General features: G+C 45.0%; 1 protein-coding gene across 2 annotated transcripts in view; it reads left to right on the top strand.

The window, feature by feature from the left end:
* RNF144A (ring finger protein 144A) overlaps window positions 1–12,070 on the top strand; it is a 109,132-nt gene that overhangs the window by 63,883 nt on the left and 33,179 nt on the right. For both annotated transcript variants that reach the window (XM_075861133.1, XM_075861132.1), the window contains exon 3: window positions 11,786–11,890. In XM_075861133.1, the coding sequence (XP_075717248.1) occupies window positions 11,786–11,890 (105 nt within the window). The remainder of the gene's footprint in view (window positions 1–11,785; window positions 11,891–12,070) is intronic.

The following is a 12,070-nucleotide window of genomic DNA, read 5'->3' as shown; positions in this document are numbered from 1 at the left end:
CTCAGGGATTGAAACGTTGCATGGGTGAATAAAGGTTTTTCTACATTTTGGAAGTGCTGCCTCCTTGTCCATTTTTCTGTCTGTCTGGAGAACCTGTCCTTTCCTGCATTACAAAGACATAGACATCTATTGATATGAAGGGACACTGTGTATCGCTTAATTTCCCCTGTTGGCGGCACTGCAGGGAAATTGAACGCTTACTGCAAGGTTTCCCCTCAGATCACAGCTGATTGCTGGGTGTCCCGGTAGGGGGACACTTGGTGATCTGATTTTTGCTTTTTGTCAAGGGACTTGTCTAACAAGTAGGGATTGTCCAAAAAATCCAGAGAACCTCTTTAAATTTCCTCACTCCCATACAGCTTTGGGTCCTCCTTCCCAACAGACCGAACTGCTCCTTCCCCTGCAGTCCTTGGCACTTTTTATAGGTCCCTTTCAGTACCTGCTAGGACATAACGCAGGATCCAGCTGCAAATATCTTCTGTGTATGGCAACACGGCAGAGTGGGTTTCTCTTCATAATTATAGTTAATAATGGCAATTGATAGGACCAGTTCCTTGTATGGATAGTTCTCTGTTACTCCTACATAACCTATAATGTTCCTGCTTATTCAGCTGAATCACTCAGGAGAGGAACAGACGCAGCGCACACCGACTGCATAATAAGAAGTAATCTACCTCCCCTGCAACCCGCTACACCATGTCATCACTTCTCACTGGCAAAGATCTCTTATACTGTTTGGCATGCTAGCTGGGCTGATAACCATGGTAAACAGGATGATTCCCAGGAATAATTGTCCAATGCACAAAGCTTTTCTCATTCTCAGCACACGTTTGTGGGGGAGGGGATAATGGAGCTGTTGCTTGCCTGATGTTTGGACCTCTATCAGGATTTGCTGGTCAGACCTTCTAGGATATCATAGGTTTTGCTCGAGAGAAGTTAAGAAGGAGAACATGAGCACTAATTGTTTTTGTGCACTGTTGTTGCATTTAGGGTTGTCAAAATACCAGAATTTGGACTTCGATACCGATACTTCGTGTGGTATTACGATTCTCGATAGCAGAACGATACTTTGCCAGCAATAATAATGATAATAATAAAAAAAAGTTCTTCCATTTTCTGATGTAAGATGCGTGGTGTGATGAATTGTGAACCTCCATGTGCCTCACATTAACAGTAATTAACCCCATCATGTTCCTCAGTCATAATGGACAACATTGGGTTAATGTGTGAGGTACATGATGGCGTTAATTACTATGAATGGGAGGCACATGGAGGTTCAGAATTCATAATACCTCGTGCCTCACATTAATAAGTGAAAGAAAGCAGTTTCTATTTTATAACAGCGTAAACATCATAAATGACGCTATAAATTTGTTATTACGGTCGCGATGGTACCGAATGTGTATATTTTATGTATTGTGACTTATTTTAATGTTTAGGCTGGGTTCACACGTGGCGGAATTTCACTTAAATTCCGCTGCGGACACTCCACAGCGTTAATCCGCAGCGGAGCCGTTTCTCCATTGACTTTCACTTTAATTTAGCAGTGTTCGTTTAGACGATGCGTAAAATTCCGCTGCGGAGCATAGGCTGCGGAGCGGAATTTGGTGTCCGCAGCATGCTCTGTCTGTTGCGGAGCAGTGGCGGACTCATGGCGGAATTTCTCCATTGACTTCAATGGAGATTCTAATTTCCGCAATGAAGTCCGCAGCTGTCATGCACATGTTATGTGTGCTGCGGATGCGTCTTGCTTTTTTAACTTGACATTTCTTCATTCTGGCTGGACCTATGTATTTCTAGGTCTACAGCCAGACTGAGGAAGTCAATGGGGCTCCCGTAATGACGGGAGCGTTGCTAGGAGACGTCTGTAAATAGTCACTGTCCAGGGTGCTGAAAGAGTTAAGCGATCGGCAGTAACTGTTTCTGCACCCGGGACAGTGACTACCGATCACAATATAGAGCAACCTGTCAAAAAAATATAAGTTCATACTTACCGAGAACTCCCTGCTTCTGTCTCCAGTCCGGCCTCCCAGGATGACGTTTCAGTCTAAGTGACGGCTGCAGCCAATCACAGGCCAAGCACAGGCTGCAGCGGTCACATGGACTGGCGCGTCATCCAGGGAGGTCGGGCTGGATGCCGAAAGAGGGACGCGTCACCAAGACAACGGCCGGTAAGTATGAAAATCGTTTACTTTCACTAGGGAAAGTGCTGTCCCTTCTCTCTATCCTGCACTGAATAGGGAGAAGGGAAGCACTTTTCCCGCAGTCCGCAGCAGCTAGTCCGCATCAATGTACTGCACATTTTGTGCAGATCCGCAGCAGAATCTGCAACGCAGATTCTGTGCGGCATTGATGCGGACAGTTGCGGAGGAAATCCGCCACGTGTGGTCATGCCCTTATTGTAAAAAATATGTGCATTTTTTTAATTTAACATTACTCTATTTTTTTTTACCTTTTGTATTTGTAAACTTTAACCCCTTCCCCCTGCTTGCATTCTGGGCCCTAATGTCCAAGCCATTTTTTACATTTTTCCATTGTCACATTCGAAGAGCTGTAACTTTTTTATTTTTGCATCGGCATAGCTGTATAAGGTCTTGTTTTTTTGCGGGACGACTTGCAGTTTTTATTGGTACCATTTGAGAGTAGATGCGACTTTTTGATCACTTTCTATCACATTTTTTTTAAGTCAGGATTAACAGAAAACAGCAATTTTTCCATTGTTTTTTATTTTATTTTTTACGGCGTTCACAGTGCGGGTTAAATAATGTAACAGCTTTATAGTCGGGGTCGTTACGGACGCGGCGATACCAAATATGTGTAACTTTTTTGCTTTATTGTAGTTTTTTTTAATAGTAAAGCATTTTGTAAGGGGAAATGCTGGGTTTTTCATTTTTTTTTTTCACTTTTTTTTTTTATTAACTTTATTAAACTTTTTTTACATTTTTACTAGTCCCACTAGGGGACTTCACTATCCTCCGATCGCTATTATAATACACTGCAATACTTTTGTATTGCAGTGTATTACTGCCTGTCCGTTTAAAACGGACAGGCATCTGCTAGGTCATGCCTGCGGCATGATCTAGCAGGCATTCGCTGCAGGCAGACCTGGGGGTCTTTATTAGACCCCCGGCTGCCATAGAAGACACAGACACTCGGCGATTTTATCGCCGGGTGTCAGTGAGATGAGAGGGAGCTCCCTCCCTCTCTCCAAAACCATTCAGATGCGGTGCTCGCTATTGTGCACCGCATCTGAAGGGTTAAACAGGTGAGATCGATACTAATATCGATCTCACCCGGCAGAGCAGGGACGCCCCCAGCCCTCAGCTGCTTCTGGCAGCTGAGAGCAGGGAGATTTCACGGCTCCCTGCTCTGTTTACTTTATTCTACAGCAGCGACGTAGTTTGGCGGCGCTCTAGAATAAAGCCCACTAATGACCGCCGTAAAAAGACGTATCGGCGGTCATTAAGGGGTTAAAAGGTAACTAAATGTTTTAAGGCTCTGTTCACATCTGCGTTGGGGTCCCGTTCTGACGTTCCGTCTGAGCTTTCCGTCAGAACGGGACCCTGAGTTTTCCGTTTCCATCACCATGATTTCAATGGTGACGGATCCGGTGCCCATGGTTTCCGTTTGTCTCTGTTGTGCACCGGACCCGTCGTTTTGCCGGAAGAAATAGCGTAGTCTACTATGCTATTGCTTCGCTATTGTTTCCGGCAAAACGACATTAGGGCGGGCGGCTGCAGGCCCCTTATTTATCTTTGTGCCTTGGCCCCTGACAGAAGTAGCAGCCGTACTGCCTTGATGGTGGCCCTGTCACAGATTGTTAGACATTGCGCTGCTTAAATGTAGTGCCGCAGATTACAGGGACATGGTTGTAGTAGGGTTTATTTTATAAAGAGCATGTTGGCCCGATGTTCATTGCATTAATGCCTGTATATTCCCTTTAGCAGGCACTCTTCCCCCTTTGCCAGCTATAAGCACAGGCCTACTGTGCCTATAGGTAACACTGGCCCTGCACACTGACAAATGCCAATTTACCCACAATAAATTTCATTCAATGAGGTCTAGGGTATAAAGCATTGTAATAAGGGCAGCAGTAAAATACAAATCCATCAGATTAATGTTCCAGAAAGTATGATATGGATATGTGATCCTATGAAACCTAAAATGCCAGTATGCAATATTAAACTTGTCTACACTACAATGTCTGGTCTGACCTGGTGATATGTACAGTATTTGTCAGTATCTTGGAGTAGAAAGTACTTGGCCCACAATTTTTGGGATTTTGACAAAAATGCTGTACATGAGCGCCACATTTACACAGCTCCAGCAATACTTTCTGCTCCAAGATACTGACAAATACTGTAGATATCACCAGGTCAGACCAAAAATTCCAAAATATCAATATGACATCATTTTTTTTTTGTCAACCCTAATAAGAACAGGGGCTGATGTGTGCGACTATCTATCTGTATGTTTTTAAAGAGGATATTGGAAAACCCTAAGAAATAAATGTGAGGTCAAAGAAAAAATAGAAATTCAATGCAGATGTTCCCATGCCGGATTCAAATCCTGGACCCCAGTTATTACATGCGACAAGGATTTCCATCAAAACATCATCATGGTTACTACCAGTATGTAAACACTTTCTCCATTCTGATCCAAGTGAATAACATGAATGCAGAGCTCAGAATGAGGTCCTGATAGTAATTCATCTAGACGTCCCTCTGACGGGGGTAGAAACGGCCTAAGTCATATGGAAATTGCTCAGGTCAATATGTAAGTTGCCATAAAACCCCCCCAGCATGTTAGAGCTGAGGCATGACTTGTAAGGGGCACATACAGTGTGTAAATGAACTGTGGTACTAATCTTCAGGAATCTGCCACTTCTCTGTGCCAAGATAAGCTTCATGTTACGTGGCCAAGTTTTTCTTGGCGTACAAGACCATCACACAGCACTTTCTTACATTCATACATTGTGGCATTACTTAGCGTTTTATGGACGAAGGCTGTTATTGAATTAGTTGTTAATAATACATATATGACAGATAAGATGTAGAAAATCAAGGATATACCAGAGCAGAGATGTAGAGTGCTACCTATTGCCGGTGCAATAACTGGTGGAGGAATAAAGGAAGGGTGCCCCCTGTTCTGGCAGTAGTAGGGTTTGTATCAGACCCCCACTGATCAAACATTTATCATCTGTCCGCAGGAAAGAACCTCTTGTGAGAACCTCTTTAATATCTTTTTTCTATAATAAGAGGAGCTTCACTCCAGAGACTGGATGATATTTTGATGTCACTGCTTTCTTATCTTTTTGGTGTTTGTTTGTTTGAACTTTTGTGGAAATTTCCTACATCAGGAATATGCCATAGACAATTACATATAGGTGTAACTTGACATCAGCACACTGCATAAGATATGAGTCATTAAATATAGTATATGTTGTTAATTAATATAGTTCTAATACCATCTTTTTTGGACTATAAAAAATAAAACCCACTGGACTATATATAGAATGTACCCAATTTTTTTTCTATACTAATTAAAACTTCCTTGGTGGTCTACGGTAGGGAAGGGGGTACCATCACTAGCTCTGGTGGTTTAGGGTAAAGCCCCTATCCCGGTGGTCTAGGATAGACAAGGTTCATTATTTTATTCCCTGGTGGTCTAGGGTAGAAGAGGGAGTTATAACCTGGTGGTCTAGGGTAGAAAAGGGTTCATTTTTTTTTATTCTCTAGTGGTTTAGTTTAAACGTAGGGGCTAATACCTGGTAGTCTAGGGTATATTTTGGAAATAATATTTTGTTCACTGGTGGTCTAGGGTAAAATAAGGTGCTAATACCTGTGTGTCCATCACATGACCATGGACAGAATGTTATCCACTTGGAAGTAAACAATGAATGTTACTACTGAATGACAACAAGCCGATATCTTGAAAAATGTGTGTAATTAAAACAATAAGTATATTGAAAAGTTGTATAACTTTAATTATAAAAAATAATAATATTAATTTGCAGAAACCAGACAACCCCTTTAAACTTATTCGCAAGCCTTAAATGCTATGTAAACCTATGTAGTCAATTATTTTTAATTTCTTCATTTATTTTATTATGCAATCTATGGGTTTAGCGTTTTTAAAATTTTTCTAACAAACATTTATTCAAAATGTTATTTAGTATTAGTTCTTATTAGTATTATCCTCTATACATCGAAGCTGTATTACGCCTCTATAAGCTGAATTTATCAGTCAGTTGGACTGACAGCTCTGCCGACAGTGGCACCTTTTTGCCTTCTTGACAAAATAACTAACTTAATTTAGATTTGATCAGTATAAGGCTGGGTTCCCACAGTGCAGATTTTGCCAGCATTAAACTGTATTGGATCCAGCAGAGCAGACAATGTGGGAACCCAGCCTTAGGGTGAGTTTACACAGAGTTTTTTGACTAGTTTTTTGGCGTGGAAACCGTGCCGCAAAGCTCACCAAAAAACAGCCGAAAATGCCTCCCATTGATTTCAGTAGGAGGCGTAGGCTGTTTTCTCCTGCGAAACGGTTTTAGGGACATGCCCTATCTTCGGGCGTTTACGCCTCTGACCTCCCATTGACATCAATGGGAAGCAGAGAAAGCGTATTTCACAGAGTTTTATGCCCGCGGCGCTCAATGGCCGCGGGCGAAAAACACAGTGGAAAAACACCGCGAAAATCGGCGTGCAGGCAGAGGAAAATCTGCCTCAAAATTCCAAATTGAAATTTGAGGCAGATTTTCCGCCTGCAAAAAAATCTGTGTGAACCTAGCCTTAGGGTTATATTGTATCAGTATTATTGATCAGCATTTCTGCAGCAAAAACAGCATGTGTTATGTGTTTTGTGCTTCGTATTTTGCTGCGTTTTTCACCCCTTTTATATTGAATAGGCTAAAATCCGTAGTGAACATCCAGAAAAGACTGAGCATGCTACGTATTTGAAAATCCGCAGCATGCTTTGATTTCCGTCCTGAAAATGTTCAGCAGCATGTCATACCTCCCAACCGTCCCAGATTCAGCGGGACAGTCCCAGATTCCGGGCGTTGTCCCGGGCGTCCGGGGGTATGTCCCGCTGTCAAACTAATTCTGAAGCAGAGAACCATCAGCTCCCTGCTTCAGAATTAGTTCGAGGAGCAGAGGGAGCTCCTCCGCTCGCCGAGGACTCCCGGGCACAGCGCTACTTTAAGCGTAGCTAGGTTCTTCAGCACCCGGGGCAAAGATTCAGTTTGGCGCCCCCCCCAACCTCTTTCCCGACATCTCCTTCCCCCTCGCCGTGTTTGTTTTCTCTACCAATCGACGTGTCATTTATTTTTATGAAAAGCGAGCATAAAAACATTTGTACATCTTACAAGCAATATGGTTCTATACACAACACCAGAACCAAGCTCAGTACATATATACAGCACCAGCACAAATACAGCTCAATTTAGTGCAACCCCTGCCGTATAGGTGTGTACGGCGTAAAACTACAGCTCCCAGCATGGCCCGAACAATGGTAAGGATATGCTGGGAGATGCTGTTTCACAAAAATAAATCATACCATAATCACACCACCCATCATCTCGCTGCAGATCATAGAGTGACTACAGTGCTGATTAGAGGCAGAATAAACATTTACATTAAGTGACTCACCGGTGACGTCTCAGATTCTAGTTATTTTTCTCCATCCGGTACAGACCTCTATGGTGGCTTCTCCCGGTCACAGCCCATTTCTGCAGTTTGCCGCTCACATGTCTTCAACTTTTCCAACATTTCTGCACCTATAAATAAATATAAAGTTATCATTATACCACACACTATGCCCCTAAATATAATAGTGCCATACATTGCACCTCTTATTATAATAGCACCATACACCGTGTCACACACACACACACACACACACACACACACACACACACTGTGCCCCCTGTAGATAGTGCCTGCCATAGAGCCCCCTGTAGATAGTGCCTGCCATAGAGCCCCTGTAGATAGTGCCCCCATATAGACCACCCCTGTATATAGTGTCCCACAAATAACTCCCCTATAGTGCTCTACAGATAGCCCACCCCTGTATATAGGCCCCTGTAGATATAGCCCACCCCTGTATATAGTACTCTACAGATAGCCCAACCATGTATATAGCCCCCCTGTAGATATAGCCCATCCCTGTATACAGTGCTCCACATATAGTCCACCCCTGTATATAGTGTTTCACAGATAGCCCACCCCTGTATATAGCCCCCCTTGTACATATAGTCCACCCCTGTATATAGTGCTCCACTAGATAGTCCACCCCTGTATATAGTGCTCCACAGATAGCCCACCCTTGTATATAGTATATACAGGGGTGGGCTGTCTGTGGAGCACTATATACAGGGGTGGACTATATGTACAAGGGGGCTATATACAGGGGTGGGCTTTCTGTGGACCACTATAGGGGGAGCTATTTGTGGGATATTATATACAGGGGTGGGCTATATCTACAGGGGGACTATATACAGGGGTGGGCTATATCTACAGGGGTGGGCTATATCTACAGGGGTGGGCTATATCTACAGGGGTGGGCTATATCTACAGGGCTGGGCTATATCTACAGGGGTGGGCTATATCTACAGGGGTGGGCTATATCTACAGGGGTGGGCTATATCTACAGGGCTGGGCTATATAAAGGGGGCTATATCTACAGGGTTGGGCTATATCTACAGGGGTGGGCTATATCTACAGGGGTGGGCATAATCTACAGGGGTGGGCTATATCTACAGGGGTGGGCTATATCTACAGGGGTGGGCTATATCTACAGGGGTGGGTTATATTATATCTACAGGGGTGGGCTATATCTACAGGGGTGGGCTATATCTACAGGGTGGGCTTTATCTACAGGGGTGGGCTATATCTACAGGGGTGGGCTATATCTACAGGGGTGGGCTATATCTACAGGGGTGGGCTATATCACCAGGGGTGGGCTATATCACCAGGGGTGGGCTATATCTACAGGGCTGGGCTATATACAGGGGGGCTATATACAGGGGTGGGCTATATCTACAGGGGGGCTATATCTACAGGGCTGGGCTATATACAGGGGTGGGCTATATACAGGGGTGGGCTATATACAGGGGTGTGCTATATCTACAGGGGTGGGCTATATCTACAGGGGTGGGCTATATCTACAGGGGGCTATATACTATATAGCCCCCCTGTAGCTATAGCCCACCCCTGTATATGGTGCTCCATAGATAGCCCACCCCAGTATATAGCCCCCCTGTAGATATAGTCCCCCTGTATATAGCCCACCCCCTGTAGATATAGTCCACCTGTATATAGCCCACCCCCTGTAGATATAGTCCACCTGTATATAGCCCACCCCCTGTAGATATAGTCCACCTGTATATAGCCAACCCCCTGTAGATATGGTCCCCCTGTAGATAGCCCACCCCAGTATATAGCCCCCCTGTAGATATAGTCCACCTGTATATAGCCCACCCCCTGTAGATATAGCCCCCCTGTAGATATAGTCCCCCTGTAGATATAGTCCCCCTGTAGCTATAGTCCCCCCGCAGATACAGACACACACGTCTATTACAGTAAAAAAAAAATAATAATATTCAAACTCACCTTATTCCCGCTCCCACGCCGTCCGGCAGCCATTGAGACCTGCTCTCTTCTGCGCAGGTCTCCAGGGGGTTGAACGCAGCATCTATTAAAAGGCGCTGATTGGCTGGGCAGGATGACTTTCCCTGTCAGTCAGTCAGCGCCTTTCATCGACGGAAGCGCCACTGGTACAAAAGGTACCAGTCGCTTCATTCGTGGAAATGCGCTGAATGGCCGGGCACGGAACGTGCCCGGTCATTCATTGCTTCTAATTGTACCTGTGTCCTTGCGACACAGGTACAATTATAGTGCAGGAGGAGGTGGTGCTGGCGCCCGCCTCTAAGCTGCGCCCGGGGCACGTGCCCCGCCTGCCCCCCCTAGCTACGCCCCTGCCTTGACGTTACTGTCCATATATGGACAATGACGTCAGTGGTTACTCCTGGAGCGGAATCCCCTGCCAGAGTCGGCAACAGGGATTCTGCTCAATGAGTAGCCACTGACGTCACTGTCCATATATGGACAGTACTGTCAAGGGTTTCCCCGAGCACAGCGCTTGAAGTAGCTGCGAGCAGAGGAGCTCCCTCTGCTCCTCCGCTATGAACTAATTCTGAGGCAGGCTGCTGATGGTTCCCTGCTTCAGAATTAGTGGCTACTCCTTGAGTGGAATTCCCATTGCTGATGACGTTGCCGAGGATTCCGCTCCTAGGGGAAACCCCTGAGGTCACTGTCCATATATGGACAATGACCTCAGGGGCTCCTCCTGGAGCGGAATCCCGGCCAGAGTCAGCAACGGGGATTCCACTCAAACAGTAGCAACTGACGTCACGGTCCATATATGATCAGTGACATCAGGGCTTCCCTCTAGGAGCGGAATCCCCAGCCTATGCTCTGGCTGGAGATTCCGCTCCTAGAGGGAGTCCCAATGGCGCTATCTACAGGGGGGTGGCACTATCTTCAAGGGGTGTGTGGCACTATCAACATGGGCACTGTGGCACTATATAACAGCACTATCTACATGGGCGGTGTGGCACTATCTACAAGAGCACTGGCGCGTTTTATGTGGGCACAGACACTAGTGGCAGCTTTAGGGGCATTTTACTGTATAAGGGCAGCTGGGGGGCATTATACTGTATGGGGCATTAAGCTGTAAGGTGGCAGCAATGGGGAATTATACTGTATGGGGCAGCTATGGGGGCATTATACTGTATGGGGCAGCTATGGGGGCATTATGCTGCATGGGGCAGCTAAGGGGGCATTATGCTGTATGGGTGAATTTGTTTGGGCATTATACTGTATTGGGGCATTTGTATGGGGGCGTCTGTGTGGGCATTATACTGCATGGGATAATCTGTGGGCATTATACTGCATGGGGGCATCTGTGTTGGCTTTATACTGTACGGGTGCATCTATGGGGCATTATACTGTATGGTGGCAGCTAGAGGGCATTATACTGTGTGGGGGCAACGATTTGGCATTAAACTGTGTGGGAGGCACTATGGGAGCATGATACTGTGTGGGCTGAACCGAGTGTGTGTGGGCGGAGATTGGGTGGGATTAGAGGTGTGGCTTAAAAGCTGCATTGGTTGTCCCTCTTTGTGATACTTCAAAGTTGGGAGGTATGGCATGTGGATGGCATATTTTTATTTCATCCACATGGCTGGAACTGTAATTAGCTGCAGATTTTGCCCACGTAGAAAAAATGCATAAAACATCTGCAGCAAAAATTCACTGTGTGAACAAGGCCTTATGGGAAACCACCCTGCCACTCCCAGCATTATACGTATACAAAGCCCTTATTTAGTGCTGTTTATATGTAGCGATCCTTGAGGAAGGGGTTAACAATTGCTTCTTCCTACAGCTATGTCTCTGTAGCCATGAAAATAGGCATTGGGTGGTCATTAAGGGGATTAGTGAGTAGGGGCGTAACTTAATTTATGAATCATTTATGTCAGACCTTTGGACCTTTTTGTGGGCTCTACACAAATGACCATCAGTTTGAATATCTGCATAAGGACTGGTACTGGTGGTTGAAGCAGGAACCGCCAAGTCACTGTAGGAAGATATACCTGATTAAGATGGCCTTCCCCTTTAAGATATGACGTTTGTTTGTATTGGGTTTATTTTTCATGTAAATACTAAAATTGCAGCATGCAATGAGATAAAGATTTTTTCTTTTCTCTCTTTTTCATACACAGTGCTTAAAACAATATGTTGAACTACTAATTAAGGAAGGCCTAGAAACTGCGATCAGCTGCCCAGATGCTGGTTGTCCGAAGAGAGGCCATTTACAAGAGAATGAGGCAAGTAACCTTGACATGACAACTTTCTGCCTATTCTACTGTACTTGCCAGTGGACGTAACGAAACACTTAAGCTGGCCATACATTTGAGGTAGATGTTGACCGTACAATCGTTTGTCCGACTGCTATTCCTTCTGACTCCCCCATACACATGCATGCTTGGCTCGGCCAAGAGTGCATG

The sequence above is a fragment of the Rhinoderma darwinii genome, chromosome 4, assembly GCF_050947455.1.
Source record: "Rhinoderma darwinii isolate aRhiDar2 chromosome 4, aRhiDar2.hap1, whole genome shotgun sequence".
NCBI classification, from domain to species: Eukaryota; Metazoa; Chordata; class Amphibia; order Anura; family Rhinodermatidae; genus Rhinoderma; species Rhinoderma darwinii.
Note: the sequence above shows the minus strand (reverse complement) of the source record. Positions and strands in the feature narration are given on the sequence as shown.